Genomic DNA, 27,769 nt, shown 5'->3' on the forward strand with positions numbered 1-27,769 from the left:
ATCAGAGGTGCGACTTAGAACCACTGGAACGAACCTTTAACCATTCACATACGTTGTGTGCACAATCATCAATACGTTCAAAGACGAGTTGATGTGTTGTATTGGGCATCCAAACCAATCGTTTCTCTTGTGGAAGTGCATTGAAGACCTTTTCGAATAGTTTTGGTGGTGTTGCAAACGGACGAGAAGGCATGATTGCATTGAGAGGAATTTGTAAATCTTGTAATCGATCAAAAGCATGAACGCATGTCTCTTTATCGTAGTACAATGCCCATTCCAATCTTGGTGGCGAAGTGAGTTTAAATCCTCCTCTTTCTTCATCTTCAATCGTGCCTCTTTTCACATACATCTCCACCGCCCTTTTATCCCATCCGTTTGTACGTTTATTCTTTCCAACGATTTCCCGTAATGCATCTCTTGATTGAACATGTTCAGGTATGAGTGTACAAAATACGTCATTTGGTAATTTGGTAAAACCTTCTAAAATCTTTCCTGGAGGAATGATTGCAGGATCAAAAATTGTTAGACTGCTAAACAATTCAGGTGCATGTGCGGCAGCCAAAATTGACGATTGTGCTCCCATGGAATGTGCGATAACATGTAGATTCTCTCGACTTTCTTGTCGACCACTTGGTTTAGGTGCACGATACTCTAATCGTTCAGGTAATTCTTTTTGTGCTTTTACTGGCAAGTATGCGGTGATGAAATGAAGAACATCACGAGCGATATCCTTCTCGTTGCCTGTCAGAAAAGTGTGAAAGAAAGCAGAATTAGCATCTATTCTCCAGAGCTTTTTGCTCAAATACGTACCATACAGGTAGCTTGGTGGATTTGCTAATGCTGTTTCGCCTGACATTGGCATATCCAAAGACCAAATTTCATCAACTACCACATTAGCTGAGGCTAGAATAGGTAGCATTACCTCGAGCATCGGCTCAAACATCTGTATGTGGCGGAAATGTGTAAGTATATGTACAAATCGATCCCACCATCTCGCTTTAGACTCACTTCTTTTGGAACACCCATACCTGGCAGGATGAATAAAGTTATGCCAGGACCTTTTGCTTTGTTGGTAGTGGGAATATATCGTTTAACAACAAGGATAGGTTGCGGAACGATATCATCCGTTTCATTTCCGCCTCTTCCCGCCTCTCTTTCGTATAACCAGTAATCTGCATCGTTACTGTTCGTCGTTGAAGCTGCTTGGCGTACGTTTGCCGTTTGAGGATCGTATATTTTATCGTATTTTGTATCAAATGGAATCTTGTTTGCATCTTCATGAAATCGTGTCGCAGGCCATGCGGCTGGTGAAACTCTGTTTGCTGCTCCAAAGAATGTATGCGTGCTGGATTGCCATAATTTCGATGTGGTTGGAGGTAATAGTTGTGTTCTGGGCTGTGTTTGCTTTTTATCTGATGAGAACAAGCCTAATGGTTGTAAAATATGCCTACCATAAGAGCGAACTGCTTCGAATGACATGTTTGAATTTAAAGAAGGGTATGATGGTTTCTTTGATAGTTCTCCATACCCCGGAATGCATGCACTAAAAGATCGGTTTCAGTCAACGGTAGGAAAGTTGTCATTCAACCGAAATTATTAACGGTACGCCCAAGAAAAAGACGCTAAATCGAACAAGTAGTATGTGATTGATGCGATTCGAATTCGATAGGCACAGCTGCAAAGGCACTATGTTTCAGATGACAGTCATAGAAGGTGAGGGTGAGTAAAAGAGTGTGATTGGTGTATTATTGATGCATGCGCGCATGTGTGCACGCTGGCTGAGGTTTGTTTTGACTGAGCATGCACGAGATGGCCAGTGCGTGACTCAGCACTTGTCTACGTGTATGCAAGCGGCTAAACGAGCACGAGGTATAGAATGCGCATATTCTAACAGTGTCACATACGGCTGGTATCGTAAAGCTCATCGTTATTGAAATAATCATATAAACGCTATAAAGACTTGTCATTGTTCTCGATCAAAAGTATCGGAAAGATTAGCAACATCCGCCACCTCCGCCACCACCACCGTCTCCCCCTCCACAGCCACCACCGCCGCCGCCCCCAAAGCCACCTCCTGCAACTCCTCCGCTTCCCCCACCTCCTCCTCCTCCATAATTGGGCAAATTGTTAAATGGTACAAAGGTGATGAACGGCAAAGGGCGATAATCGGCTATTTGTGATCTATCTCCGGTTCGTTGCATCGTTGCAGAATCCTGTAAATATTGTCGTGTATATTTCCGTTGAAATCGTTCGGAAGCATCAATTCCACGAATGATGTAAGAAATGAAAAAGATCCATAAGCCAACAAAGATTACCACAAACATCGAAATCGAGACCACCAATGGCCATGCATAATTGCTTAAGGTTAAGGGTTTATTGGAAGGATCTGCTGTGTCTGTGATGAGTAAAATCCGTGGGTCAGTAAAATAAGTTTACACGAATTAGGCTCTGACAACTTACAGGTGTAGGGGTTCTGAGAAGGATATCCACCGCAGATAAGCCTTTCCCAAGTTGAATACAAATAAGTATCCTTACCACATGCTCCCGCATTCAGGAAAGACTGAAGGTCACGGAAATTGGTTCCTTGAATACCGATTGCCGCTCTGAAAAGAAGGGGTGAAAGGTCAATTGAATACTTTGTCTTCTTCCTTAACGGTCAATACTCACATTGACATGATCCACAACGGTATTATGAGCCACAACCATAATCCTCCAAGAGAGGCAGGCGTTAAGAGATAACAAGCTCTCATTAATCTACTTTGACTTTCTTCTTTTTGTCGTTGTGCTTCTTCCTCTTCTTCAAATTCATTTGATCGAATTGAAAATATGAACCTTGATGGAATTTGTTGTGCAGTGTAAGGTGGTGGTGATTCGGCTTTGTTTTCCTCTTCGGCGGCGTTTAAATCATTTTCCGGTACAGAGCGGCTAGGATCTAACGTTCGCCAAGCGATTGCTAAATTGATAATAAGTTGCAACAACATCGCAAGGACGAAAGCGATTGCGATACCTTGATAGACTGTCATGTAGATCCTTGCGGGATAGACTGGTCTTGGTATGTGAATATTGAATGTTGTCTGAAAAGGAGCAACAGCTGAAGATGAAACCACATAACCTTCTAAATAAGACGAGACTGCACTTTTGGAGGCAGAATAAGAGTCTAAGTAACCTGTACGGCTTGCATAGCCAGTTGCAGAAGCAAAACGTGAAGTTGGAGCTGCATTGGAAACGCTTGTGATCGTACTTGAGCCTGCTCCTACTGTGACTGTGACTGTTGTAGGTGATGGAGCTGCTGTGCTGGTTGGGTATCGTTCACTGTAATATGAACTTGGTGTAAAATCAGCATCGTCACCGCTATATCTGTAAAGATAAAACCGTGGTGGTGGTGAAGATGTTGGCAAGGCGGTAGATGTGGTGATGGGACTTGTACTGGTTGCAACTCTACCTTCACTACATGGATCGTCGCCACGACCATTGCAAAGGTAAACAAGTCTGTAAACATCTTTTTCGTATGCACAACATTGTGCCGTATTCTGGTTGTTGTTGTATGCATATGCCACGCTTGGGAAAGGACTGGCAGTGTATTTGGCTGGAAACGATTTGAGAGGTATCCATAGTGAGATGATACCAGCAATACCTGCTCCGATGACTATACAGCAACCAGCTATAAGCATCGGTAAGCTAATCTTTGGGCTGACCATCTTGGGAGTGAATGGGGTTGAGGGAAAGGATGGAGAGTTCTCAAGCAAAGCCGCATTTTATAGTATCATCTTTATTGTGCTCAGCATTTTATTCCGGTCAAGGCCGAAGAGCGGGACAAGGAGCATCACTCCCACATGATTAGCGAACGCTTTTATTTACCATTGATCTCCGGCGGTCTTTTTCGCAACTTTAAAATAAGTCTTGGCATTTGAAGCGGATAGATCTCAAGGGTTGTTCTACTTAGAAATGTATCAATAGATAAGCGGGGAAATTAAAGAATAGCATGGTACAAAAGGCTATGATTGATGCTAATGGACGTCATCGTGCCTTACTCTTTTCACATTTAACTTGTCCCTAGACCCAAAGATACAATCGATGCACCTTTTTAGCGTTTGCGCAACCCTAATTCCTGCATCGGCCAAGTATTTAGCATGGTAAGCGAACAGGCTAAACAAAAAAGAGGGACAGACAGATGTCAACCCATGTCAAATAACACTTCAACAGTACCTTACATCGGATAAGATCGGACAAGTTGGAAGTGAATATCTCGTACGAAACATTTAAGGAATTTCGTGTGAAAGGATTGTGTTAATGATAAATTACCCCGGATTATTAAGTGGAGAAAATATCTTATCACACAATCACAAATTAAGCCCTTTTACCATACTTGCTAAGCTTCATCAATGCGGAGACATCGGGTCTTCATCCGTAACGTTGTCATGATCACGTTCCCTTTTAACAGCCACAAGATAAGAAATGATCGGAAACTCAGCCGCAAAATAGCGATCCTAAGTACGAGAGAACCAGAAGCTATATTATATTTAAGCACGTTCGTATTGCTCAGGGAACAAGTCATTACTGTTTATGAACCATAACATCTCGAAGCTTACAGCGTATGATTGCTGGTATATAACCAAAACAAAGATCTCTTTCAGGATTTCTTTGTTTTCACGTGCTCAGAAAGAAGTCATTCACGTGGTCGTCATTTGATTCTATCAACACTTTATTCTTATCCATCATTTATCGACGTTCTGATTGATTGTTGATAATAGCTGGAAGTATAAAGCTGGAAAGCTTGGCAAGTAAAGGTATAAATCGAATGATTTCCGTAAAGAGTTGTACTTTATTTAACTCTAGACTGACAGTACGCTAAGTTTTATTGTATACCAAGTGAACCCCGGGTTGCCAAGGATCTTGAGTTAAATTTAGTCTGTTTGAATAAGCCACTTGCGGTGTTGCGCAGGGAAATGTGAACAGGGTTTATTAAAGCTGTACAACGGCTGGAAAGGATGGAGCGTAACGCGACGTCAAAAAACAACTCACACACGTTCACAAAGAGCCTGAAAACTTAAATCCCGTACCATGATAGACGCTGTAGATCTAGCAGTCATACATGATACGCACGAAAAAGGAGCCCCAGGCACACAGTTAGCTATACTTAAGTTGGCTTGGCGCTCTTATATTGTGAGAAAAGAGGGTAAGACGATGAAAAGATGTACGTAGAATTATTTTAATCAAACGATCACCAAGGGGCTTCTCCGTGAACGTTATAATTCAAGCCCGTTCGAGACAAGAATCAGTCTTGGCAGCGGCATTATCCCTTTCTAGTCTCACGGCGATTCATGGACCTCCGGCGCACTTTATAAAGATGTGGGATATTGATTAGGAGTTTTAAATATTCATCCGGGCATCATGCCATTGATGTCATACATGCCAAGAAAGAGATCCATGTAAATGAAGCCGAACAAGAGCCATGTATCTGGTTCTTCTATCTTGTTTAATTGAAGCGTAATTCATAAGCTTAAAAAGTTATATAAAGGAGTGGATTTGACAACATCTTACCACAAATATCACCAAACCTCCCATTCCCCCAACCTTCACCATGAAGATCTCTTTTACCCTTCTCGCACTCGCTTTAGCTTCTTACGCTCTTGCTGCTCCACCAATGGAAGCAAGAACATGGAATGACAAACACAGTCAGAAAAAGCCTGCCGGTAAGCATGTCAAGGAACCAAAATATTTCACATCTGCTTTTTCCACCCGTGCAGTGAACACTACAATTATCAACAACAACCAAGAACCTGTTCCAGGTCAACCAGGAGCATTTGGTCACTTTGCTTTCCGTATTAACTCTGATCAAGAAATAATTTGTTGGGACATTCGTACAGTCGGCGTAACGGGTGAATATCAATCACCTGCCTTTACTGCCACCCATATCCATCAAGCCGATGTCGGACGTGCTGGACCACCAAGAATTGCATTCACAAATCCTAAATACGAACGTAATGATATCACCGGAGCCGAGATCCGTACAAGTAAAGGATGCTTGCAAGGACCATTTGCTACAAATGTCACTGCTAACGGTCAAGATACTGGTTCAGCTTCCGGTTTCAAGTTGAAGAACATCGAAGAGAACCCTGCAGGTTTCTTTGCTGATACCCATACTCAAGCATTCAGCGCAGGTGCAATTCGAGGTCAATTGTTACGTTCCGAACTCGAAGTCAAGAAGCCACGTTCGTTCACAAGTACTTTACGTACACATGCTACACCTGATCAAATCATCACAAATGCAGGTACCAAAACAGCCGGTTTGGAAGGTGCTTCAGGCAAGTATGAATTCCGTATCAACACAAACGAAGATGTGATCTGTTATGATATCACCCTTAAGGGATTCCCAAAAGATGAAGTATACTTTAGCCCTGCAAAGACAAGTACGCATACACATGCCGCTCCATTCGGATCTGCTGGACCACCACGATTGGCATACAAGAACCCTGAAAGGAAATCATACCTTTGGGGTAAGATTAAATCAAAGACTCGTCATAGTAGCGCATGCATCAAAGGTCCGTTCACCACTGGCTTGTTGGGAACAGATGGTAAAGATACAGGTTCATCAAGTGGTTTCACCTTGAAACAATTGGAAGATAACCCAACTGCTTTCTTCTCTGACGTTCACACCGAATCACGTCAAGCAGGTGCCGTTCGTGGACAAATGTTCCGTGTTTGATGGTCTGACAAAGAACGATCTGTGCTTCTTTAGTGTTGATGTAGCTACCCCGTATAATTTCATTCCTTCCCTTGTCGAGTCATGAGTGTTGCTGAGTAAAATAAGTGTTGCTTAAAGGAATGAGGGATATCGGCATGTAAGGCATGTAGAATAATCTGATAAGATAATCGGTTGTAAAAATACACGCGTATAGTAACCGAACGGCTTTAAGCTGAAGACTTGAATTCTGCCGGCGGTCAAATTCCGACTTTTATCTCCGATCAACGGACATCTTTTTTTCTTCTTTTGAACGGATAAGCTCAGTTGCAGCTCAGCATGCAGAAAACTACCATAACTACATTCTTCAGGGCTGAGCAGTAGGGTACTGTCTCGCCTTCGAAGTATATAAGGACACCAACACCCAATCTAATTTCATCCCCTTCACCCAGACACCAAGGATGACCATTTGGAGGACTCTTACTCGGCTCAAGATGACGCATACAAAACACCAAATACGATCAATGGCAACAGAAGCAGAACCAGGGCTTAAAACTGTTTTAGTCGCAGGAGGTTCCTATGCCGGTCACGAGGCCGTTAGAATCCTATCAGAAACATTACCTGAAACACACAAGATTGTTCTTCTAGAACGAAATAGTCATTTCAATCACGTTTACGTTTTTCCACGTTATTCAGTCGTTGATGGACATACACACAAAGCTTTCATTCCTTATACAAATATTTTTGGTTCGTCCTTAGAAGGAAGTCGACATGATCTGGTGCAAGGTACATTACTGAACATCAATCCACCCGCACAAACAAGTCGAGATGGAGAAAGTGGTATTGCAACATTTATGCAAAACAATGAAGAAAAGTCTTTGCCTTTTGATTATTTGGTGTATGCTTTGGGAAGTTATAGGCCCGGTTCGATCGATTTGTGGAAGTCTGCATACTCCGGAAACAAGGTTGACGGAATCGAAAATGTAACAGAGATTCGAAAATCAGTCGAAGCTGCAAAGAATATCGTAATCGTTGGTTCCGGTCCTTTGGGAATCGAATTCGCAGCCGATATTGCTGATCATTATACTGGCGCAGAAGCAAAGAATGTTACCCTTCTTTCTTCTTCGGTAAAGCTGCTGCCTAAATTGAAAGATGAAGTTCACGAAAGAACGTATGAATGGCTTAGCCAACATGGTGTTAATGTCCTCTTGGGCGAACGATTAGCAGAACAAAGCCAGGATGCAAATGGTGACATCAACGTAAAGACAAACAAGGGGAACACGATTCAAGCAGATTTAGTGCTTGACTGTACAGGTCTGAAAGCAAACACTGCACCTTTAAAGCCAATCTTGGGAGACAATTGGCTAGATCAAACGCCAGCATGGACAAACGATAAGCTGCAATTGCTCAACGTTTCACCTGATGAAGATCCAAACAAGATTCGTTCATTTGACAAAATCTACATTGCAGGTGATGCAGGTCATGCATTTGGAGCTCATAAAAACGGAGCAAATGCACGAGAACAAGCCGGGATCGCAAGTAGAAACATTTGTCGTCAAATCGCAATCACACAACAACAAAGCACAAACCCTGAATCATCTTCTTGGGCAAAGAAATTTCTAGCGGAAAACGGTGAACAGCCAGATGTATACAAACCCGGACCGATCAGTATCAAAGTATCACTCGGCCTCAAAGATGCAATCTCACAAGGTGCTTATGGCGTAGCTTATCGCAAAGGAGAGGGAAGGCCAGATATGAATGTTGAGAAACACTGGATAAAGCGAGGATTATCACTAGACGAAATGCATCTATAGTGCTTTGCGGGAGAGGAAGAAGAAATGCATTCCATAATAGTGTACAACCGAGTGGTCTTTCGGTATCACCCGTTCAGATGATCTCGAGGTGCTTTCAAGTTGAAAGGTGTGATATTCTTGTCCAACGATCCAGAAGGTCTGACACAATTACCCGGTAAAAGATATTTGAATCGTTCGTAATCTGTCAAGACTGCCTGTGGAAGGTAATCATTACCAAGGGTATGCTTTGCACCGTTCCAATACTGGATCAAATCTCCAAAAGAGAAAACTTCAGGTGGCATGTCATACAAATCTTTTCCGTTGCATATTCGTTTTTGGATTGAAGAATCGGTCAAATAAGACTTGTATGCAGGACGTTTGAGTAGCCTATCAACGTGTGATGCGGACAACATCTTGTACTTGAAATCGGCCAATGTTGAAAAGCAGAAGCTGATAGAAACGTTGTATATTAGCATATAAACTTCTTTATAGATTCATTCAAATAAGTTTCAAACTCACCTGCAGTGCCAGCCAGACGCTGTTAGAATCTGCTCTGAAACCTTTCCGTGAGAATATCCACTGGCATCAGACCACCTTTGAACGGATGCTCGCCAACTATCAGCCAAAGTAGCAAATTCGAAGCTATACAAATAATTTTGTAGTTGTAGATGAAGCGGTAAAGGTGTATCGCATGCTTTAATTAATTCAATCGTCGCCCTATTTGGGATTTCATCGATATCTGCCATCAAGATCAGAGTGTCTTGCGAGGGAGATTTCTCATTGATAAAAGCTGACATCATAGCACGTTGTTCGTTGGCCAGGGTGAAAGGACCGTCACCTTTTCGTAACGCTCTTCCTTGTACTACTTTATGATGCAATTTAGGTGCAAATTGCAAGAATCTTTGTGAATTTTGTTGATAATGCATTTGAGTTTTTTCGATCCCCGTCATTGTATGTGTTGATTCCATGACTAAAAATGAATCCACTACATCCCATAATTCACGCATTCGAATTTCCAACATATCCAACTCTGTACTGATCAAGGTTGCATCCCAAATCGTGACAGGTTTCTCACGCAATTTCCATCCATGTCGAGCACATGCTGCTGAATCGTTTGTCGGTACTGTTGGTGAATGAAGATGAGCAATGACGGATTTCGGTACTTCGGATTTATCCCATAAAGGTCTTGTGGAATAGGAAAATGTATCTTGTAGGTTATGTCGATAGGGTATTGCAAGAAAGAGTGATAATATCAAAAATGCTGCTAATATTGCCCATAAGGCTGCCCTTCTGGGTATCCTGTTCACTGTTGGCATGTTTGTAATGACATGATGATGGTTGTGATTGTATGCATATAGTCGGGAAGCATTTCATTTTGTCCACTTCCCGTCACTCAGCGTCACTCAGAAACGGGCTAATTCTTGGCGTTCTTGAATGAGGCGCTGTGGAGTATTAATGTGGCGCGGGCGGCGTCATTTAGAGCTTGAAAGATTGCAATCACAACTTTTTATTACGCGACAACGATCATCACCTCATAATCTTGCAAAAATGTCATCAGCCCATAGGCCAACATGGGATCCAGCAAAGGGAAGAGCGGATGATAGACACAAATCTGCACGAGTAGGTGCACGGCAAATGCCAGCACATACGAAGCTAAAATTCAGACAGCCACAGCAAGGTGGTCCAAACGATGGCGAAGGATCATCATCAAAGGCAGAAACAAGAAGGGATCTGAAGAGAGAGTTAGAAGAAGCTGAAAGAGCAAGCCGGAACAAGAAGCGTAAGGAACAGGGTCTAGCTCTGGAGGAGGACGTAGAACAGCAACCCAAGGCGATCGAAGGCGGTGACGTTGAGACAGATGCAGAGAGAAGGAAACTCATCGCACAATTACAAGAATTGGATGCAGATGAAGAGAGTGATGACGAAACACCAGGATCGCAATCCGGGAGAAAGACTGCAAAAATTGAAGCAGATTCCGACTCAGATGACAGCAGCGAAAGCGAAGACGATGATGAAGAAGATGATACAGCAGCGCTATTGAGAGAACTAGAAAAGATCAAGCGGGAACGTGCGGAAGAGAAAGAAAGGCAAGAACGAGAAAGATCAGAGATGGAACAGTCATCACGGGAAGAGGAGATTGCACTGGGAAATCCCTTGTTGAACTTGGAGCACGCATTGAAAGGCGCTTCATCCAGCAGCAGTCAAGCTGAGAGCACGGGCTTTGGAGTGAAGAGAAGATGGGACGATGATGTCATCTTTAAAAATCAAGCTGCCGGCAATGAAGGAGGCGATAAGAATGGATTCGTTAACGATTTGACCAGATCAGAATTCCACAAGAGGTTCATGCAAAGATATGTGCGATAGAGATAGTGTATCTTATATTTAATCGATAACATTACAGAATTAAGAGGGGGCTAACGGCTTTTCTGAAGGCGGCGGCGAGGTCAGCAGAAGCCTTCGTTTTCGTCCCAAGGCGGAGAGTGATTGCATCAGATAGACGAGTAAAGGCACCGGATCTCAACATGCGGATCCGAAAACACTCAGATACATAGGCTTTTCAGCGAATATGACATCATATCAAAGCATTCTGTGGGAACAAGTGGTGGTTTATTAATTGCACAAAATAAAAATACAATTCCTTTCCTTTTTTCTACGATGATTGGGAAGGTGTGAATGCAAAATTAGGATAAGTTTGTCCTCCATTAGGTCGATTGACAGCTTGTTCGGCAGTTGTTGTTCCTCCATTCATGAGTTCTTGTTCCAAAGCTGCCATCAAATCAAAGCCTGCATCGTAATAGTTGGGAAACAAACTTTCCAAAGACCATAAAGATGGATCGTACATATCCAAAGAAGGTGTTGTACCATCGCTTGGCGATGCTTCAATCATCGAACCAGAAGAGACTGAAGTTTGATTATGACTTGTAGGTAAAGTCGAACGATCAACACTTGTATTTTCGCGACTTATGTACAAAGGTGTTGGCCAAGGATTATCCGTTGAGAACAAAGATTGATTGATCTCTGTTCCAGAAGTAGGCAAAGGTCGATTATCTCCTCTGTATTGATCCAACGTTCCCGCCCATCCAGTGTTGAATTTTCCCGGGGACATTGAAGGTAGAACAGATTTGTACCATGGATCCTTTTGACTTTGCTGGAGTGTACTTTGCATGTATGGCTGACGTCCTCCATCTTCAGTTGCTATCTCATCAACGGAAGCACCTTTTCCGTTCCTCTTATTCGGGCCTCGCCGTTGACCCTCACGCAACTGGATTTCACGCAATTGAGCGGCTCTTCGTACTTTGGCACCCTTTAAGAATGACTCCAATCCTGGCATAAACTCTTGCAATTTTTTGATAGACTCCGCCCTGTTCCTTAGAAGTCCTAGACATGTATTCAACTTTTCCAATGTCTCATCAATATCTGCAAGGTCATATTCATAGATGAATTGGGTCGTATTTGACTTCTTTTCATGCTCTTCTTTTGCGATTTTCCATCTTTCCATCTCATGAAGCAAGACGAGCTGAAACGTTAGAGCAGAGTGAACCAAGTGACTTTGCAAAAATGTTGCCATCTGTAACAAAGAATTTGCTTTTTCCAAGTCAATTCGAGCTTCGTAAATACCATAGGCAGCTTCCAAGCATGCCAAAGTTGATCGACGGAATCGCGGGTCTTTGATGCCTTTTCCCAAATAAGATCGATGAGCATGCAAGAGGCGAAAGTAAGCCTGATCGTTGAGCACAGAACGTTGCAACGTATAAAAGCGTTCTTCAGATTGCGTTGAGCCAGGTCGGATATCGGACATTTGCGTAGATCGCAATCTCATCGCACTCACAGCATCTCGACCATCTTCGGATAAAGCGGGAATTTGAAGATATCCTGGCAATCGATCAAAAAGAGCATGGAACTGATCGTCCAAATCCAAAATATCCGTGTAGGGGAGAGGAGCACCTTTTTCATTTTCCAATTCGACTTTCACCCTTGACAATCTTGCAAACGCGAGCGAGAATGATACGACCGTATTTTGTTTTGGTATGGAAGAAGACGGATTTGATTGCAAAATCAAATCTGCTGCATGCGGAGACAGTAAATCCTGATCATCCACTGGCGCAGGCGGTGCTGTGTGATCGATACCTCGATGGATAGTGTGATACTGATTCAAGTGATTGCTGATAAAGCAGTCCATCGTGACGAGTGTCGTCCATAGCTTACGACCTAATTCCCTATATGATATATCAACGTCAAATTCCGTCATCCATGATCCGAATCTCATCGTTGTATTGATGATCTTTTTATCAGATTGTGAGATATCGGCATTAAGAGAAGGAACGATGAGATCCTCTGCATCTGACTCGATTTGCTCGTTGTCCATGACTTCCCGAGATTTCTTCTCAGAGATCAATTTGTACGCATCATCATATCCACTTCCTAACCGATTCAAGCCAAGATTAACAGCACTGTAGATGGCCGAATTAGCACGTTGTCCGTAAACAGCAATACCCGTCCGACTATCTTGAAAAACGGACCTGGTAGGGTTGACCATTGTTGAAGATATAAAGTCGTTCAACATCAAATACTGCACCGACCAAAGCGTTGGCAATGACAAAGATTCAGACAAGTTCGAGTGAAATTTTGCTGCGTCTGCTAGCAGTTGACAGCCTTTCGCAACGTCCTCCTCCGTGGCACCACGGGGTACACATCCCATCGAGATCAATTCTTCCAATTTGCAAAACCGTGCACTTTGTTCGACCAATGTGAAAACCAACGCAATCATGCTTTGATTCGGCACAGAACAAATCGCATAATCTTTGTCAGTCGCATTCGCTTTTGATGAAACGTAAAAGTCGCTCATTGGTTTATTAAGAAGGCATGTGATGGCTTGAGAGGGAAATTCTCCGGTTGATAATCCTAAACCATCTAAATCGTTCCAGAATTCTGACATTTGTCTATCCCAAAGAGTTCGATTGAAGATCCCGCGAATGGGTTCCATTTCTTCCATATACATCTTGATCAATCTTTCGGTAACTTGTCGACTTGGCAAACGTGTTAAAGAGACTGCCAAACACTTGACGTGCACTCGTGTTTCACGTTCGAACGGTGCAGGGAAGAATGGGTTCCAATCCTTCATGAATCCTTCAAATGCTGTCATGTTTAACTTCCTTGCGATGCTGTTTGGTGGAGGATGTAAATCGTAATGCAACAGTTCTCTCAGATCGCCCAATGCTCGCATCGAAGGTGTTCGATCGTCTCGAGGGGATAAGGATCCAGATCTACGAGGTCTATTGCGTCTGGTAGATGATGTTCTAGGTTTTTTCTCTTCGTACTCAGATTCAACGTCAGAAATAGAATCAATATCCGATTCGGTAACACTTGAGGACTTTCTCCTTTTCCTCTTAAGTTTCTTAAGTACTGTTTCCACGATCAGACCAACGTCATCGTTTGATTGTCGTTTGTGGTTCTTTTTGTGTTTTCGCTTATCTGTCCGTTTTCCGTTGCTTTGGCTGGTGTCTTTTTGGTGATCGTCACTGCTGTGTTGATCGTCATATCCGTTCTCAAGCTTTGCTTGTTCCGCTTTCTTAGGGTAAGACGATCCCGCATACTCCTCATCACGTTCATCGCCCCATTTACACAAATCCGCAATCCCACGAATGACGCAGCTATTACAGCCTGGCACATTTCTATCACATTTTATTTTGCGTAATTGACATTGCGTACAACTCATTGCTTTTCGATTCCTTTTCTGTTTTACTCTTTTGTCAACGTTTGATGAATCAACGTTCCAATTCGAAGGTCCCGCATTTCCCGGCATTGTTGTTATCTCTATCCATACGATCTTCTTGAGAAGTAAAGATGATCATTGGGAAGGAAATAGATTAGGTGATATAGAGGGAAGAAGTATAATTACGGGCCCATTTTATTTTCATCGAGTCAATCGATGCCAAAATGTCATGCACGATCAGGAACAAGCTGAGCGGACGTTTGCTTGCTGCTGAGCCCGTTATAAAATTAAACTCAAACAGCGTACAAGCAGTGTGTTAGTGTGTGCCTGTTTGCCTGTCATTATTATCCGCATGCATTCAAATTCAATCAACCATTTTTAACGCCGAAATTTCACACCGAGAAAAGAGAAGTGAATAAATTGTCAATCTAGAATATAATATACAAAATGATGGCAATATATAGAAAAGGTATATACAAGAAATGAAATCATTCTCAAGCTTTCTCGGAAGTGGTTGTCGATTTCGTTTTGGAAGCCAATTGTTGCAAGATTGGATATTCTTTTAGCTTATAATCCTCCTCATCTTCTCCTTCAGGGAATTTTCTCGCAATGAAAGGCTGAGTAAAGATCTTGCAAAGTACCCAAAAGACTGTATGCAAAATTCCAATTCCAAATGAACTCTTTGGATGCATGACTCCAGGAATGAAAGAAGGAACATCTTGAATCTTTGCAACAAATGGTTTAAATGCATTCTCGTATTCCTTCAGAGCTCCGCTTGGATTCTCACCTTTCTTGAGCGACGTCAATTCTCCTGCTAGAACATATGCTCCCAAAATGGCCAAAGGTGTTCCCATTCCGGTCAACGGAGTTGGAGCATAAGCTGCATCACCAACGCACACCACACGTCCAACTGACCATTTCTTCATTCGAATTTGCGAAACTGCTTGGAAGTAGAAATCTTCTGCAGTATCCAACGATTTCATCAATCGGTCTGCTTCATATCCTGCATCTGCAAATTCTTCTTTTAATAAGCTGATTTGCGCAGCTCGATCATGCGATCTTGATACTTTACGCCATTTCTCCTTTTCCTCTTCTGTGGCAGGCATTTTGCTGAACATTGGTCGAATTGTACCATAAGGATCAGGTCGTAAAGAGATCAAACGTGATTTTGTGGTATGATAAATTCTCCACCAATCATTATCACTCGAATCACGAGGGGCAGTCCAATATCCGATGTACATATTCTTATCTACCACTTGCAAATCTTCCTCATCAAAGCATTGCTTGCGTATTTTTGACCATTGACCATCAGCTGCAACTAAAACGTCATACTCGATTTCCTCTCCGTTACTCAAACGAACTTTTACGTGATCTTCGGTATTTTCCAATACCTTTTCTACTGTAACGCTGAATTTGTATTGAATGTTGCTGTCATGAATTGTGGCTTGGTAAAGCATATCTGCTAAATCACCACGTAAGATTTCGTATTCCGATGTTGGACTTGGACATTTTGTTTCCACACCTTCGATCCAAACGGGAAAACTTGCGATAGGTTTACCTTTTCCGGTAACGAATTGACAACCAATTTCGGTTGTATTACGCTTTTTAAGTTCATCATATAAACCCATTTCACGAATTACCTTCATTGCTGTTCCTCGAATATCGATGTTTTGCCCTTGTGCTAAGAGTTTCTCAGCACGTTCCAAGACTGTGACTTGAGCATTGATTCCTTTTGAAAGATGGTAAGCCAATACGGGGCCGGCAATACCTGCACCAGAGATGAGAACACGCATGATGAGTGAGTGATGATGGTAGTGAGTTGTTGTTGTGTTGTTGTTGGGAATTGAGCTTGATTTAGTTCTAGTATTTATATCTTTACCCTTGCTCTTGGACCCATTGAGTATTACGTTATATCAGGATGATGATGAAGTCATGTTGATGTGTTCTATGATTGATTGTTGAAGTTTAATTAAACGGATTGTTCCGCTCCACCTATGTCATGCATGCAAATCGCATGGATTCTAAGAAACAACACAAAAGGGCGCGGTGATAAGTTGTTCTTCGCACTTAACCCAGAAGCCCTATCACCGAGGAGTTAATGTCAAACAACATTCCCTGCCGCAAGGGCGTCGTTAACACATGGAAACTAGACTGATTGACTGTTTGACACGGGCTAAAGTGCGGAAAAAAGGCCGAAACTTTGACGCGAATCTCTACCATTTGGGACGTTCCCGCTAAGATTTAGCGATTTTGCTGCCCCCTTTCTTTTGTGCGTGCGAACGCTGAGTATGGCATGGGGTTAAGACACAGCGGGGCGCACTTTAGATTCTCTTAATCCCGCGGGTTGAAATTTAAAGGGTACCTGCATGCATACAACAGCTGTTCAAACGATCAACAACTTCTTCACCGGCGGATATCCACTAAGAATCTTTTCTTAAAATTTGATTCATATGAAAAACGAAGAGTCATGATATTCATTCTGAAAAATATATAAAGATCTTGCTTTCAATGTGATCAATCAACTCTTCTTCATCATCACCTCGCCTTAACTCTTTCGACAAAATGTCTTCCGCCGTTCAAACACAAACGGCTTCTGCTCCTGTCCCCGTCCCTTCGGTGACAGCTGCAAACACAATCGAAACAGCAAGTATTAGCCATCATTCAGAAGATGAGAAAGCAGATAATGATGTAGAATCACATCATTCGGAAAAAGGAGATTCTACTGAAAAAGATCCAAATCCCCCACCTGGACCTTCGATGGATCCTGATTTGCAATCTCCAGTCATTCTCAATCGTCGTCAATTTTTACCGCTATACTTGGGTATGTTGATGTCGGTCATCATTGTTTCTTTGGACAATACAATCGTTGCAACTGCACAAGTTCCAATCGTGACAGATTTAGGTGGTGCAAGTTTGATTACATGGCTACCGGCTACTTTCTTGATCGGTCAATGTAGTTTCACACTTATGTTTGGTCAATTGTTAACAATCTTCCCAAGCAAAATGGTTTATCTTTTTGCAATCTTTTTATTCGAACTCGGTAGTGTGGTTTCGGGAGTTGCTCCAAATATGGCTGCCATGCTTTCTGGAAGAACGATCTCCGGTATCGGAGCAGCAGGTATCTTTATGGGAATGGTTCAAGTCTTGGTAGAAAGTACAACTTTGGCAGGTCGTGCAATCTATATGGGATTGTTAGGTGCAGTTTTCTCAATCAGTATGGTGGCTGGTCCATTGATCGGAGGTGCATTATCCGATTCAGTCACTTGGAGATGGTGCTTTTACGTCAATTTACCCGTTGGAGCAGTAGCCGTTGCGGCAGTTTTATTCTTATTCCCAATGAGACCTGCTTTAGGACAAAGCAAGACCAAACGACTTTCCGTTTTCAAACGATTACTGCAATTGGATTGGATCGGTGTCATCCTTCTCACAGGTATCGTTTGTATGGTCATCGTTCCTATGCAAGAAGCACAAAACAACGGTTGGGCATCAGCAACAACTCTAGTACCAATCTGTATGGCATTAGTCGTTTTAGGTGTAACAGGAGCTTGGTTCTGGTATCGTGAACAGAGTGATTCGATGGGCACAATGTTACCACTCAAATTGTTCGCGGATGTCAACTTTTTGGGTTGTTGCTTGGGAAGCTTTTTGGTATTTTGGATCACAATCAACGAAATTTATCTTATCCCTCTGTTCTACGAAACCGTTTTAGGACACTCTGCTTTGAAAAGTGGTGTGGACATGTTGGCTTTGGTCATCACTTTTGGAGTAGGAGCAGTCGTTGGAGGCGTTTTATCGAAAAAGACTGGACATTATTACCCTCAATTCTTATTATTCCCTTTGATCGGTATCGTTGCAAGCGGATTGTTGTACACGATCAAGATTGATTCATCAACAGGATACCATGTCGGAACACAAATCTTACTTGGTGTTGCTTTGGGTCCAATGATTCAAAGTCCAATGCTCGCTTTACAAGCCAATTGCCCAGACAAACGATTAATTTCTCGTGCTTTGTCGTTCTGCGCTTTCGCTCAAAGATTTGGAGGTGGTATCGGTTCTTCGATCACCGGTGCAATGCTAGCAGGTCAATTGCCTGGTCAAATTCGCAAACAGTTGGTCGCAATTAATGTTGATCCAACACCTTATGAACATTTATCTTATGATGCTCTTCGTTCTCAACCTCAAGGTCCAATCAGAGAAGCTCTCTTACGAGGATTAACAGGAACGATTGATTTAATTTCCATCGTTGCACTTCCTCTCTTTGCAGTTTTATTCTTCACTGCATTGTTCCTCATCAAAATTCGCAATATCAACACAGAAAAGCAAGTAATGAAAAAGGACCTTATTCGCAAAGTACTTTGCATGTCCAAAAGAAAGGAAGATTCACAAGCATAAATACACACACACACACAAATAGACTTGCATGTACATATATTATATCATTTATTGCATATACCTCTCAGATCGGAATTGTATTGAATTTCAAACATAAATGGCCTGACAGTTTTGATCGTTGTCAAGCTTAAAATTCAAGTTCAGATCTTTTCTCGCCCTTTGCCCTTTGCCCTTGCCGAGGAACAGGTGTTTATTAAATTCTAGAAGCATGTCTGCGCGCTGAGGGTTGTGCCTCTTTGGTAAAATTAGATATTCCGCCGGCAAACAAGAAGTGGCTCAGTTCAGTTCAATTGCATTGCATAAATAGGTTTTTATAACATGCAAAGCCCTGCGCATAGTGACTCAACGGTTTTCCTTTCAGGTCACGGTGAAAACACATTCACAAAAGGTCAAAGCGTGCAGAAAGGGGAAGGAAAAAAAAAAACAAGTGAAAATTTTTACATCAATTGTGAGAAGTAAGTAGTCACTACAAATACATACATATATAAAGAGATCAAACGTAAAAAATGAGATGCTCCTATATTCCTACAACAAACCTTTCGATACGATCGGATTTACCCTCTACACAGACACATCTCTTATCGATGAAACCATCTTTCCATCTTTACAAGCATAACTTTGATCAGATAGGCGATGAGACAAACTTCTTACGCCCCATTGCTATTCTCCCCGTAAAGCCGTAAAGCAAAGAAGAAAAAAAAGGTGCATTATCCAGCCTTGCTGAGTAACGCCATCACTGCCACAGAGTAGTATCCCCACAGCAAAGAATGGTAAAAGGTATTGCAGCACTTGCAATATTCACACAAGTCCTACCACTACTATCACGAAAAAGTTAATCTTCATCAATTCACGATGCAGGTGATTGACTTTGTTTTGAAATCTTTCATGCCTCTACGTGAAGTAGAAGCATGTGCAAACGATTGCAATACCGGCAAAGCCAATGAAATTGAAATCGATGATGGATCGGCAACAAAGCAGGTTAAACGTTTGGAACGCTTTATTGACTGGTTAGTCAGAGTTTCAGGAAGCAAGTATACGTTCATCTTCATTCAAATTTGCTTGTTGGTTTGGGCTTTCTTGGGTATCCCATTCAGTAATCAAGCTTTGTGGCCGATTTTCATTTCGGATGTTCAAGCTATTATTAGCTATATCTTTGATACCCTCCTCATGCGTCAACAATTGACTGGTTATGCAGATGAATTGGAAGATATTGCAAAGTTGCGCTCAAGAAATGCAAGCAAGGCCAGAATGTTACACATGCTCGTGAATGAAAAGCCCGATATCCTCACAAAAGCTATCAATGAAAAAGCTGATGTCGAAGAAGAAGAAGTTACGCAAGAACCTTTGGTAGAACGTTATTTGACCAAATTGGCTGCCTTTACAGGGCATATTGGCTTTGTTGGCGTTTTTGTACTTTCAATCATCGTTTGGCTTGCATTTGGACCAGCAAACAAGTGGAGCAATCAATGGCAATTATACATTAATTCCGCTACTTCTGCTTGGATGGTCTTCTTGTTTTCCCTGTTGGCCGTCGTTCGTGAAGGTCATTCAGCTCGATCAAAGAAATCAACGCAAAAGCTCAATCAAATCGATCGTGAAATTGAACGTAATTTACGCACAATGACTGGTGATGTCAAATCAAACGAACCGGTCTTGATCGTCTTACCAAAACAAAATCTCGTTCAAACGGTCATCAATGTTTATGCATACATTGTTGGAGGTTTGGTGGGATTGTTTATCCTCATCATCGTCTTTGCAGTTTGGGTTGCTATCGGGCCCGTGATGTCATTCAACGATAACTGGTGGCTTTTGATCGGAACGTATTCTGGTTTGATCGGTATGAATGACGGTTTCGTTTTGCGTAACGTTCAACATGTGATCGAAATGTTTGAAAGCAAGCAATTTGAACAGATTTTAGAGCAAGATAAAGAGTTACTCGCATGCATCCATACAACAAGTCTCGACAGTGAAAAGGTCAGCTTGAAGGAACCCAATTCGTTCAAATCTTTGTCTCAACGTATCTCAACGGCCGTTTGCAACTTTACTGCGCATCAAATGACAGTCGTTATCGGTTTTATCTCCATCATTGGAATGCTGGTCGGAGCATCAGTGATGCATTGGAGTTTAACCGGTCAATTGATCTGCAACGTTCCACCGTCCATCATCGAAAGCTTTTTCATGCAAGTTTTGATCACCGGTCACATGGCAAACGATAAACGTAAACAAAAGGATACCTTGGAGGCACTTCAATACCGTAGCGTACTCTTGCAAGCGATCAAACGTTTGGAAAAGGACACGACCATCATTTCTGCTACAGAAGAGAAGCAAGATGATTTATCGGATGATATCCATGTAGAAGAAGGTTCCCAGTAGATTGCCATAGATCCAACGGCAACGTCTCTCGCCCGCAAGGGAAAATTGCTCCTCACTTTGTCTTTCATCTCTAGTTTCTTCCTGTCTGTTGTCCCTTTGCTCAGTCTACCTTTAGAAAGTAGATCAACTTTGGAGAATTCCGAATAGACTCTGCAATGCAAGCATACATAATTGTATCCGTACATCTTGTGTTATCTATACAATGTCATTCACATAACTTTACTTGCTAAATTGTACAAATGATTACGGGAAGGTAAAGACTGTTTTGCGAATCTTACGTTTATCGAATAAATCGTAATATTCGACTGCTTTATCGATCGGGACAGAGTGTTGAACGAATGGCTTGAATGTGTCCACATGATCAGCTACCATCTTCAGAGCTGGTTCAAAGTGAGCACGAACCGGACAGCGTCCAAATTGTAAGCGAAGATTTTTGTTGTATAATGTAGGACCATGCAGCGAAACGGCTTGCGTATGAATTCCACAAGAGCTGATGATACCGAACGGACGGGCAAGTTGCATGCCCAAGTGTAAAGCAGATTCGGCTCCAACAACTTCCAACACGATATCCGCACCTCTACCATCTGTGAGAGATTTAATCTTTTCTTCCAAATTGTCTCCTAAAGTGAAGGCGTCTTTGGCACCATGCCTCTTTGCTTCTTCTAATCGGTCAGGAACTTGGTCGATCGCATACACGTTTGTGAACATGGAAGAGGCCGCAGTCACAGCGCAAAGTCCAACAGGTCCACATCCAATCACGACGCAGGTTGTAGGTTGTGTACGTTCGTAATCCGTTAACATCACATTTGCATTTTGACTGACGTAATATCCCGTTGGTGCAATATCTGCCATAACAATCAAACATTCATCTGGAATGTTCTTTGGTGCAGGATAAAGAGTTGAATCTGCAAGCTCTACACGAACGTATTCTGCTTGTGCTCCGTCCAAAGGAGCAGATCCGTACACTTTGCCTTTTGGACAACGACCAGTTTGTTTACGCGAACAATAAAAGCAGTCACCACAAGAGGTTGTGAAAGGGGACACGACATCATCTCCAATTATGAAATTCTTAATTGCTGATCCAATCTCATGAACATTTCCAACGAATTCGTGTCCCATTATGAAATCATATCCTGTCGTATGTCCATGATAAATGTGTAAATCACTTCCACATAGACCTGAAGTACGTACTTTGACGATGATATCTGTTGGTTCCTTGCATTTTGGAATTGGTCTTTCTTCCACCTTTACCTCATAAGGTGCTTTGATGACAACTGCTTTCATCGACATGACGGTGTAGTGAATTGTAGATGAAGGAAGAGAGTAAGAAGTGGTGGGACTTGGGCGTTTCATCTTCTTCTTCGCCGTCGCGTTGGCCGGTCGTACGACAGTCAATTGATCCGGGGTAAAGTGTTGGCCGGCCCAGCGCCCGCGTTACGCCAAGCAGGGCAGCAGTGCTTATGTCCGGCCGCTTTTAAGATCAAGGGAATAAAAACAAATCTTCTCTCCACTTACTCTCTTCTCACAACGATCATTCAAGCAACATGTTAGCATTAACAGCAACCACTGGAAAGATTGGAGGGGCAACCCTTGATGCTATCCTAAGATACGAATTACTGGACAAGAAAGATTTTATAGTCTTGACAAGCTCATCCGACGAACATCCTCGTGTGAAGGAGATGAAGGAAAGGGGCATTTCGGTCAAGAGTGACTGCAATTACGGCGACACAGATAGCATGGCAAATGCACTTAAAGGATGTGATTCTTTGTTCCTCGTTTCTACACCGGAGATTCAACTTGATTTCAACAATGCTCCGAACGGCAAAGGAAGAGAGTCACGTCATTATAGTGCAATCGATGCAGCCATTTCAGCAGTGGTTCAACATATCTATTATACCTCCCTTGCATTCAAGGATGGCTCAAAAGCAGGCGTTATGAGAGCACATTTCCGTACAGAAGCATACTTGAAGGAAAAACAGCGACAGAACCAATTACGATCTTATACAGCCATTCGTGAAGGACTATACAGTGAAAGTTGGCCATTGTACCTTGGACATTATTCTCTAAGCGGGAAAGAGACAAGGAAAGAGATCGTCGTCGCAGGAGATGGACAGATTTCATGGACGAGTATTTCTGATCTGGGCCTGGCAAATGCTATGATCATCACATCACCAAACGATGCACGATTCAACAATTCGGTTATTCATCTTTCTAATACAGCAACTCTCACTTTGAAAGATCTAGCTAGCAAAGTAGACAAGACGCTATCGATTCGCTCAGAGTCAGAGTATATTGAGCACTACGAAAAGGAACACGAAATGCAAGCACCTTTTCTGGAATGGTGGGCGAGCACGTACCCTAGTGTGCAAGAAGGGCATTGCGATATACAAGATCCGTTATTGACAGAGTTACTTGCCAAGCATGGCCGTCAACCAGAAAGCTTTGACTCAATCCTGAACACAATGGTGCAAAAATGATGTAGGGAAAAAATAAGATTCCATTACGATACTACGGGAAGATTCTCTTTGTGATAGAGGTTTCTGATTCGTTACTGTGATCATAGTTGGATTTTTTTCGTTATGCCACTTTGTACAATGTCAAAGCATAGCCACCACCGCAAGTTTCGGTATCATCGCCTGCACAAGCCATATTACAGTTTGAAGCGGTGTTCTTATTCTTTGGTGAAGAGCCACAATAACATTCTGTCGAATATTCCAATCCGGCATATCTGCCACCGTTTCCGGATTGACCTGCACAAAATGCGACACACTTTTCAGCCGTCATGGCAGGATCACTAAAAGTTGCACCTGTTAAACTACGAGAAGATCCATCGGCAAAGCAACCTTGATAATTGTACGTCTTGCTGCCGGAAGTAACGCTTTGTTTAGGCTTATTGGATGTTGGTGGTGGAGCACTTCCTTGACGTTGATAGACGGTCAACGTGCCTGGTCCTCCGCAGAAGGAAGTACTGTCACCTGTGCAAGTTGATTCGCAACTTTGAGCGGACAGTGCATTGCCAAGGTTTACGGAGCTCGATTGTCCACAGAAGCATTGATAGCCTGCAAATAAGGAAAGAAGGTCAGCAATTTTGATCGTTATAGATAAAACGCCCGTACTACTCACGGTATTCTGTTCCTGACAAATCATATCCTCTGCTCGTGCAACCTGAAGCACATAACTCCGGCGTCATGCTAGGGTTGGAATTACCTTGATAGACGTATGGCAATAGACGGTTGTTGGTACTGTCACCATAGCAGCCTTTGTACGTTTGACCCGAAAGCTGTTTCACGGAAGGAGCAGCATGTTGTGTGTTTTGGAAAACCAAAAGTGCGTTTGGACCACCGCAGTTTTGGGAAGAATCTCCTTTGCAAGGTGTTGAACAGCCTCCGTTATTGGAAGGGGAAAGAGCAGAAGCATCCACTTTGATTTTTGAACCATTATCCAACGTTGGACCACAATAACATTGATAACCATATTCGATTCCGGTTAAATATGCACCTTGTGAATCACAATAAGCCAAACAAGAACTGATTGAAGTTGATTGACCGTTTGGTGATTCAGAATAGGCTGCGTTCAAAGCACGTGCGTTTGGATAAAGATCATTTGCACAACCCAATAACTTCCAATTACCTGCATTTGGGCCGGTAGGTTGGTATGTCTGAGCTTGAACGACAAGGATGACGGAAGAAACAAACACGAAGAGGGAGGTTGATCTGAACATTTTGGGGTGAGGGGTTGGATTGGATCTTGGATGAGGAGATTTTTGGGTTTTCAATGAAGAGAAGTGCTGATTTATATAGAAGAGCAACACAAAAGTTTGTACTAATAGCATTCATTCTCCGCTCCTTGGCACTCAGCCATTTCTGTCATCCGAATAAGTGGAACGGGGAGGTAATTACGCTCAGATCAACATTCGGAGTATAATGGTTTTACGGTCCACGTTGTGATGATGACCATCTGTGATGCTCATTATATGCCAAATTCCTTTTAATAAGGCATGCTTGGCGTGCTAAGAATGTCTCCATGCTTTTGAAAAGCTTAAATTGATCCCGAATGTATGCGTGCTTGTGTGCGGTGCAGTGCATTAGGCAAATCAGCGCGTCACTCTAATGAAAGCGGGTAAGGTGCCCCCCCTTCCCGTGTAGTAAAGCCACCAAACAAACGCGTCAAAAGCCACGCCTCCCCGCAATGATGTCCGTATGGTGTGTGTGTGTATTCAAACAAAAACCTCGCATGTCCGACGTTAGTTGGCCGGATCGATGTATATATAGCTTATCCGCACTGACTTCTGCTCATTAATTTATCCAGTGAAAGGGTCATTAAAGTCGGGATATTTCATCATATCGGTGAACCATTCATTCGGGCCGAGGAACAATGGCTAAATAGCTATGGGAAAGTCCCGTCAATGTCCGTCGATTTAATGATTTTAGCCCGCTTAGGGCGCTATATTGAAGAAATATACGCATCTTTCAAGGACGAAAGAGTAGACATTTTGTCCAGTTGATGTTCTAATAATATATGAATTCACTGCATGCCACAAAACATACACGTGCTCTGGACTAATGACCATAGCGCGGCGTGCATAAGGATCATCTCATGGTGATCTGAACAGTGGAATTCTGCTCTATAGATCCTTTCTCGTCTATTCCTTTTCTCCTATACTTTATGGGAGCATGTAGAATCATCAGGAGCTCCTATTTGGAGTATACAAACGACTTCCTAAAAGATGATAGGAATCAATTGACATTGAATTTTCACAATAAAAAAATAAAAAGAAATGTTAATTCTTGTTCAATTTTTATGAGAAATTGGATGCTCTCATAGAAAAGGATAGATATGAGATGTAGAGTTATAACGACCATGAGCTCTGATTACACATGAAATCTATCTATGTGCTATACATACTCTACAAAATAATTTGTATAACTTTTTATATTATTTCTGTAACTTAATTTTGTAAAATGAGGTGTAGATAAAATTATAAGCTTACGAGCTTTGTTTGAAGAAGACGGCGGGATGAACAATGAGAATGGAGCTTTATATACTCTCAAAGCATAAATTGATGCAATAATCGAGAATAATACAGTTGAAATTGATATTCTACGAAGAAACATAAAGAGCACCAATTCACGTGACCGAATGCTTACAGAGAAGATGACACCATGAACGTGATCAACATTCGTTTTGTTAGTTTGCCCTGCAAATCTGGCCTTCACACTCTCATTTGATGAGCTTAATGGCCCGTAATCAAAGATCATTCTTTGTAGTGCTGGATAAACTTATCCGGAAAGGATGAATTGTATTGTTTATCATACTGATGCGGATAGATTATCATCAAATAGGATGCTTCGATCGGTTTTACTCGTGATAATGTATGAATACAGTAAAGAGAATGAGACATGTTCCACGTTATTGCCATTTTCTTATGAATGATCTGAATGCTTCTAGAAAGAGAGGCGGGAACGCTATTATTCATGATCACTGCCAAGGTATCAAGGTCTAGAACCCGTTCATTGAATGAGCGGTAACTCGGATATGTTTCAAATAAGAACCTAATGCATCCTTGATCATAATAACGGAACTCCAAGGTTTTCTTCAGAACATGCTTGAAAGATTGACGCGTACAGGGTGGTGTTTGTTGTAATGCTATTTAGCAGGATGGATGCGTGTGTATCCCTTAACGCGCTAGCCGGATATAGGTTTAATTTTTACGCTAACAAGGCTCGCAACATGCATACCTTCTTGACCACTTTAATGATGACAGCTTTCTTACCATCTTCTCAAAAGAAGGTTGTACAAAATGATCGACGCAGTATTTAGCGTGATGAATTGTTGAATTTATCTATCTGTCAATGTCAATTCATTATCTCAATCACCAAATTCACCGATCAAAAGAAACAAAAGAACTTTCCGACGGTGATTGCTAGCTTGATTTCTATCATCAAAGAGCAGTGTCTTTCTTGTAAGACAAAGCAGAAATTCACTCCAACCTACGGCAATTAAAGAAAACGTATGACAGATCTTTTCTTACTGTGCAGAAGAACGAGTTCTTCTCTCGCTTCTTTTACCAATCGGGAACAATGGCCAGAAGCAGACATATTAACCACACTTATGGTTTGAGGGTCTGATATGCAGATCAAAGTAGCTTATGGTGTGATTGCATATATTATTTCGCATCTTGAGATCAACAAACCCAAAAAGTATATATAGTCAGACCTGCATCCTAAATCAACAGCCCAATCTCTATCAAAATCTCCCTTTTGGCCGTTTTCCCCCCCTCGCAAGTCCCATATTCAAGATGCGTTTGTCAATTTACACCCTTGCCGTTTTGGCAATCTTTACAGCCACAGCCGCTGCTGGACCAATTCAACGGGATAACCATCCTCATCCCCACCCACACCCGCATCCACACCCACATCCTCATCCTCACCCAAGTGCAAGCTCATCGTCATCGGTCGTTTCATCTTCAAGCGCAGCCGTTGTAGCACCAACTGGCGCTTTGGCAAAACGTGGTGAACATCCTCACCCTCACCCTCACCCACACCCACATCCTCACCCTCATCCTCACCCAAGTGCAAGCTCATCGTCTTCCGTCGTTTCATCTTCAAGCGAAGCCGTTGTAGCACCAACTGGCGCTTTGGCAAAACGTGAACATCCTCACCCTCACCCACACCCGCACCCACACCCACACCCACACCCACATCCTCACCCAAGTGCAAGCTCGTCGTCTTCCGTCGTTTCATCTTCAAGCGAAGCCGTCGTTGCACCAACTGGCGCTTTGGCAAAACGTGAACATCCTCACCCTCACCCTCACCC

The 27,769-nt window shown here is 42.4% G+C and overlaps 15 protein-coding genes across 15 annotated transcripts in view; 7 read left to right on the top strand and 8 right to left on the bottom strand.

Annotated features, from left to right (window-relative positions):
• Position 1: 1 nt before the first annotated feature.
• Positions 2 to 1,479, bottom strand: FA14DRAFT_181347 (alpha/beta-hydrolase; the record flags this gene model as incomplete). The annotated part of the gene is made up of 3 exons (XM_025501087.1): positions 2 to 741; positions 811 to 943; positions 1,009 to 1,479. 3 exons carry the CDS (start codon positions 1,477 to 1,479, stop codon positions 2 to 4), a joined length of 1,344 nt encoding a protein of 447 aa, XP_025352968.1.
• A 496-nt stretch (positions 1,480 to 1,975) lies between these two features.
• FA14DRAFT_162006 (uncharacterized protein) lies at positions 1,976 to 2,603 on the bottom strand. The gene is made up of 2 exons (XM_025499381.1): positions 2,461 to 2,603; positions 1,976 to 2,395 (listed from the first exon to the last, which is right to left on the bottom strand). Exon 2 carries the CDS (start codon positions 2,199 to 2,201, stop codon positions 1,995 to 1,997), a length of 207 nt encoding a protein of 68 aa, XP_025352969.1. The 5' UTR covers positions 2,202 to 2,395; positions 2,461 to 2,603; the 3' UTR covers positions 1,976 to 1,994.
• Positions 2,391 to 4,040, bottom strand: FA14DRAFT_76694 (uncharacterized protein). Its single transcript, XM_025502848.1, has one exon. It carries the CDS (start codon positions 3,696 to 3,698, stop codon positions 2,664 to 2,666), a length of 1,035 nt encoding a protein of 344 aa, XP_025352970.1. The 5' UTR covers positions 3,699 to 4,040; the 3' UTR covers positions 2,391 to 2,663.
• A 1,311-nt stretch (positions 4,041 to 5,351) lies between these two features.
• Positions 5,352 to 6,802, top strand: FA14DRAFT_174365 (uncharacterized protein). The gene has a single exon (XM_025500535.1). It carries the CDS (start codon positions 5,582 to 5,584, stop codon positions 6,704 to 6,706), a length of 1,125 nt encoding a protein of 374 aa, XP_025352971.1. The 5' UTR covers positions 5,352 to 5,581; the 3' UTR covers positions 6,707 to 6,802.
• Positions 6,803 to 7,176: 374 nt separating this feature from the next.
• Positions 7,177 to 8,496, top strand: FA14DRAFT_181350 (FAD/NAD(P)-binding domain-containing protein; the record flags this gene model as incomplete). Its single annotated transcript, XM_025501088.1, has 1 exon — positions 7,177 to 8,496. The coding sequence occupies one exon, from the start codon at positions 7,177 to 7,179 to the stop codon at positions 8,494 to 8,496; it is 1,320 nt and encodes a 439-aa protein (XP_025352972.1).
• Positions 8,497 to 8,639: 143 nt separating this feature from the next.
• Positions 8,640 to 9,779, bottom strand: FA14DRAFT_109668 (glycosyl transferase; the record flags this gene model as incomplete). Its single annotated transcript, XM_025495886.1, has 2 exons — positions 8,640 to 8,925; positions 8,995 to 9,779. Coding segments are annotated over 2 exons (1,071 nt in total), but the record flags the coding sequence as incomplete, so codon positions are not given.
• Positions 9,780 to 10,023: 244 nt separating this feature from the next.
• On the top strand, positions 10,024 to 10,839 carry FA14DRAFT_181352 (Cwf15/Cwc15 cell cycle control protein; the record flags this gene model as incomplete). The annotated part of the gene is made up of 1 exon (XM_025501089.1): positions 10,024 to 10,839. One exon carries the CDS (start codon positions 10,024 to 10,026, stop codon positions 10,837 to 10,839), a length of 816 nt encoding a protein of 271 aa, XP_025352974.1.
• On the bottom strand, positions 10,741 to 14,474 carry FA14DRAFT_76709 (uncharacterized protein). The gene has a single exon (XM_025502849.1). The coding sequence runs from the start codon at positions 14,276 to 14,278 to the stop codon at positions 11,126 to 11,128; it is 3,153 nt and encodes a 1,050-aa protein (XP_025352975.1). The 5' UTR covers positions 14,279 to 14,474; the 3' UTR covers positions 10,741 to 11,125.
• Positions 14,475 to 14,582: 108 nt separating this feature from the next.
• Positions 14,583 to 16,464, bottom strand: FA14DRAFT_76720 (FAD/NAD(P)-binding domain-containing protein). Its single transcript, XM_025502850.1, has one exon. The coding sequence runs from the start codon at positions 15,979 to 15,981 to the stop codon at positions 14,683 to 14,685; it is 1,299 nt and encodes a 432-aa protein (XP_025352976.1). The 5' UTR covers positions 15,982 to 16,464; the 3' UTR covers positions 14,583 to 14,682.
• Positions 16,465 to 16,653: 189 nt separating this feature from the next.
• Positions 16,654 to 18,840, top strand: FA14DRAFT_162010 (MFS general substrate transporter). Its single transcript, XM_025499382.1, has one exon. The coding sequence runs from the start codon at positions 16,751 to 16,753 to the stop codon at positions 18,578 to 18,580; it is 1,830 nt and encodes a 609-aa protein (XP_025352977.1). The 5' UTR covers positions 16,654 to 16,750; the 3' UTR covers positions 18,581 to 18,840.
• A 416-nt stretch (positions 18,841 to 19,256) lies between these two features.
• Positions 19,257 to 21,210, top strand: FA14DRAFT_162011 (Low affinity iron permease). The gene has a single exon (XM_025499383.1). The coding sequence runs from the start codon at positions 19,433 to 19,435 to the stop codon at positions 20,951 to 20,953; it is 1,521 nt and encodes a 506-aa protein (XP_025352978.1). The 5' UTR covers positions 19,257 to 19,432; the 3' UTR covers positions 20,954 to 21,210.
• Positions 21,197 to 22,243, bottom strand: FA14DRAFT_191759 (GroES-like protein; the record flags this gene model as incomplete). The annotated part of the gene is made up of 1 exon (XM_025501887.1): positions 21,197 to 22,243. One exon carries the CDS (start codon positions 22,241 to 22,243, stop codon positions 21,197 to 21,199), a length of 1,047 nt encoding a protein of 348 aa, XP_025352979.1.
• A 235-nt stretch (positions 22,244 to 22,478) lies between these two features.
• FA14DRAFT_76804 (NAD(P)-binding protein) lies at positions 22,479 to 23,640 on the top strand. The gene has a single exon (XM_025502851.1). It carries the CDS (start codon positions 22,498 to 22,500, stop codon positions 23,428 to 23,430), a length of 933 nt encoding a protein of 310 aa, XP_025352980.1. The 5' UTR covers positions 22,479 to 22,497; the 3' UTR covers positions 23,431 to 23,640.
• FA14DRAFT_157386 (WSC-domain-containing protein) lies at positions 23,531 to 24,674 on the bottom strand (the record flags this gene model as incomplete). The annotated part of the gene is made up of 2 exons (XM_025497894.1): positions 23,531 to 24,012; positions 24,077 to 24,674. 2 exons carry the CDS (start codon positions 24,672 to 24,674, stop codon positions 23,531 to 23,533), a joined length of 1,080 nt encoding a protein of 359 aa, XP_025352981.1.
• A 2,501-nt stretch (positions 24,675 to 27,175) lies between these two features.
• The window catches only part of FA14DRAFT_191763 (uncharacterized protein), a 1,142-nt gene continuing 548 nt past the window's right edge, over positions 27,176 to 27,769 (top strand). Inside the window, exon 1 of the mRNA XM_025501888.1 lies at positions 27,176 to 27,769. Coding sequence (XP_025352982.1) covers positions 27,252 to 27,769 — 518 coding nt within the window. The 5' untranslated portion in view covers positions 27,176 to 27,251.

Source organism: Meira miltonrushii, assembly GCF_003144205.1.
Source record: "Meira miltonrushii strain MCA 3882 unplaced genomic scaffold FA14scaffold_4, whole genome shotgun sequence".
NCBI classification, from domain to species: Eukaryota; Fungi; Basidiomycota; class Exobasidiomycetes; order Exobasidiales; family Brachybasidiaceae; genus Meira; species Meira miltonrushii.

What these genes read in the sequence shown, in the direction of transcription:
- FA14DRAFT_162006 (XM_025499381.1), bottom strand. Translation starts at nt 2,201, where the DNA reads ATGCAACGAACCGGAGATAGATCACAAATAGCCGATTATCGCCCTTTG.
- FA14DRAFT_76694 (XM_025502848.1), bottom strand. Translation starts at nt 3,698, where the DNA reads ATGGTCAGCCCAAAGATTAGCTTACCGATGCTTATAGCTGGTTGCTGT.
- FA14DRAFT_174365 (XM_025500535.1), top strand. Translation starts at nt 5,582, where the DNA reads ATGAAGATCTCTTTTACCCTTCTCGCACTCGCTTTAGCTTCTTACGCT.
- FA14DRAFT_76709 (XM_025502849.1), bottom strand. Translation starts at nt 14,278, where the DNA reads ATGCCGGGAAATGCGGGACCTTCGAATTGGAACGTTGATTCATCAAAC.
- FA14DRAFT_76720 (XM_025502850.1), bottom strand. Translation starts at nt 15,981, where the DNA reads ATGCGTGTTCTCATCTCTGGTGCAGGTATTGCCGGCCCCGTATTGGCT.
- FA14DRAFT_162010 (XM_025499382.1), top strand. Translation starts at nt 16,751, where the DNA reads ATGTCTTCCGCCGTTCAAACACAAACGGCTTCTGCTCCTGTCCCCGTC.
- FA14DRAFT_162011 (XM_025499383.1), top strand. Translation starts at nt 19,433, where the DNA reads ATGCAGGTGATTGACTTTGTTTTGAAATCTTTCATGCCTCTACGTGAA.
- FA14DRAFT_76804 (XM_025502851.1), top strand. Translation starts at nt 22,498, where the DNA reads ATGTTAGCATTAACAGCAACCACTGGAAAGATTGGAGGGGCAACCCTT.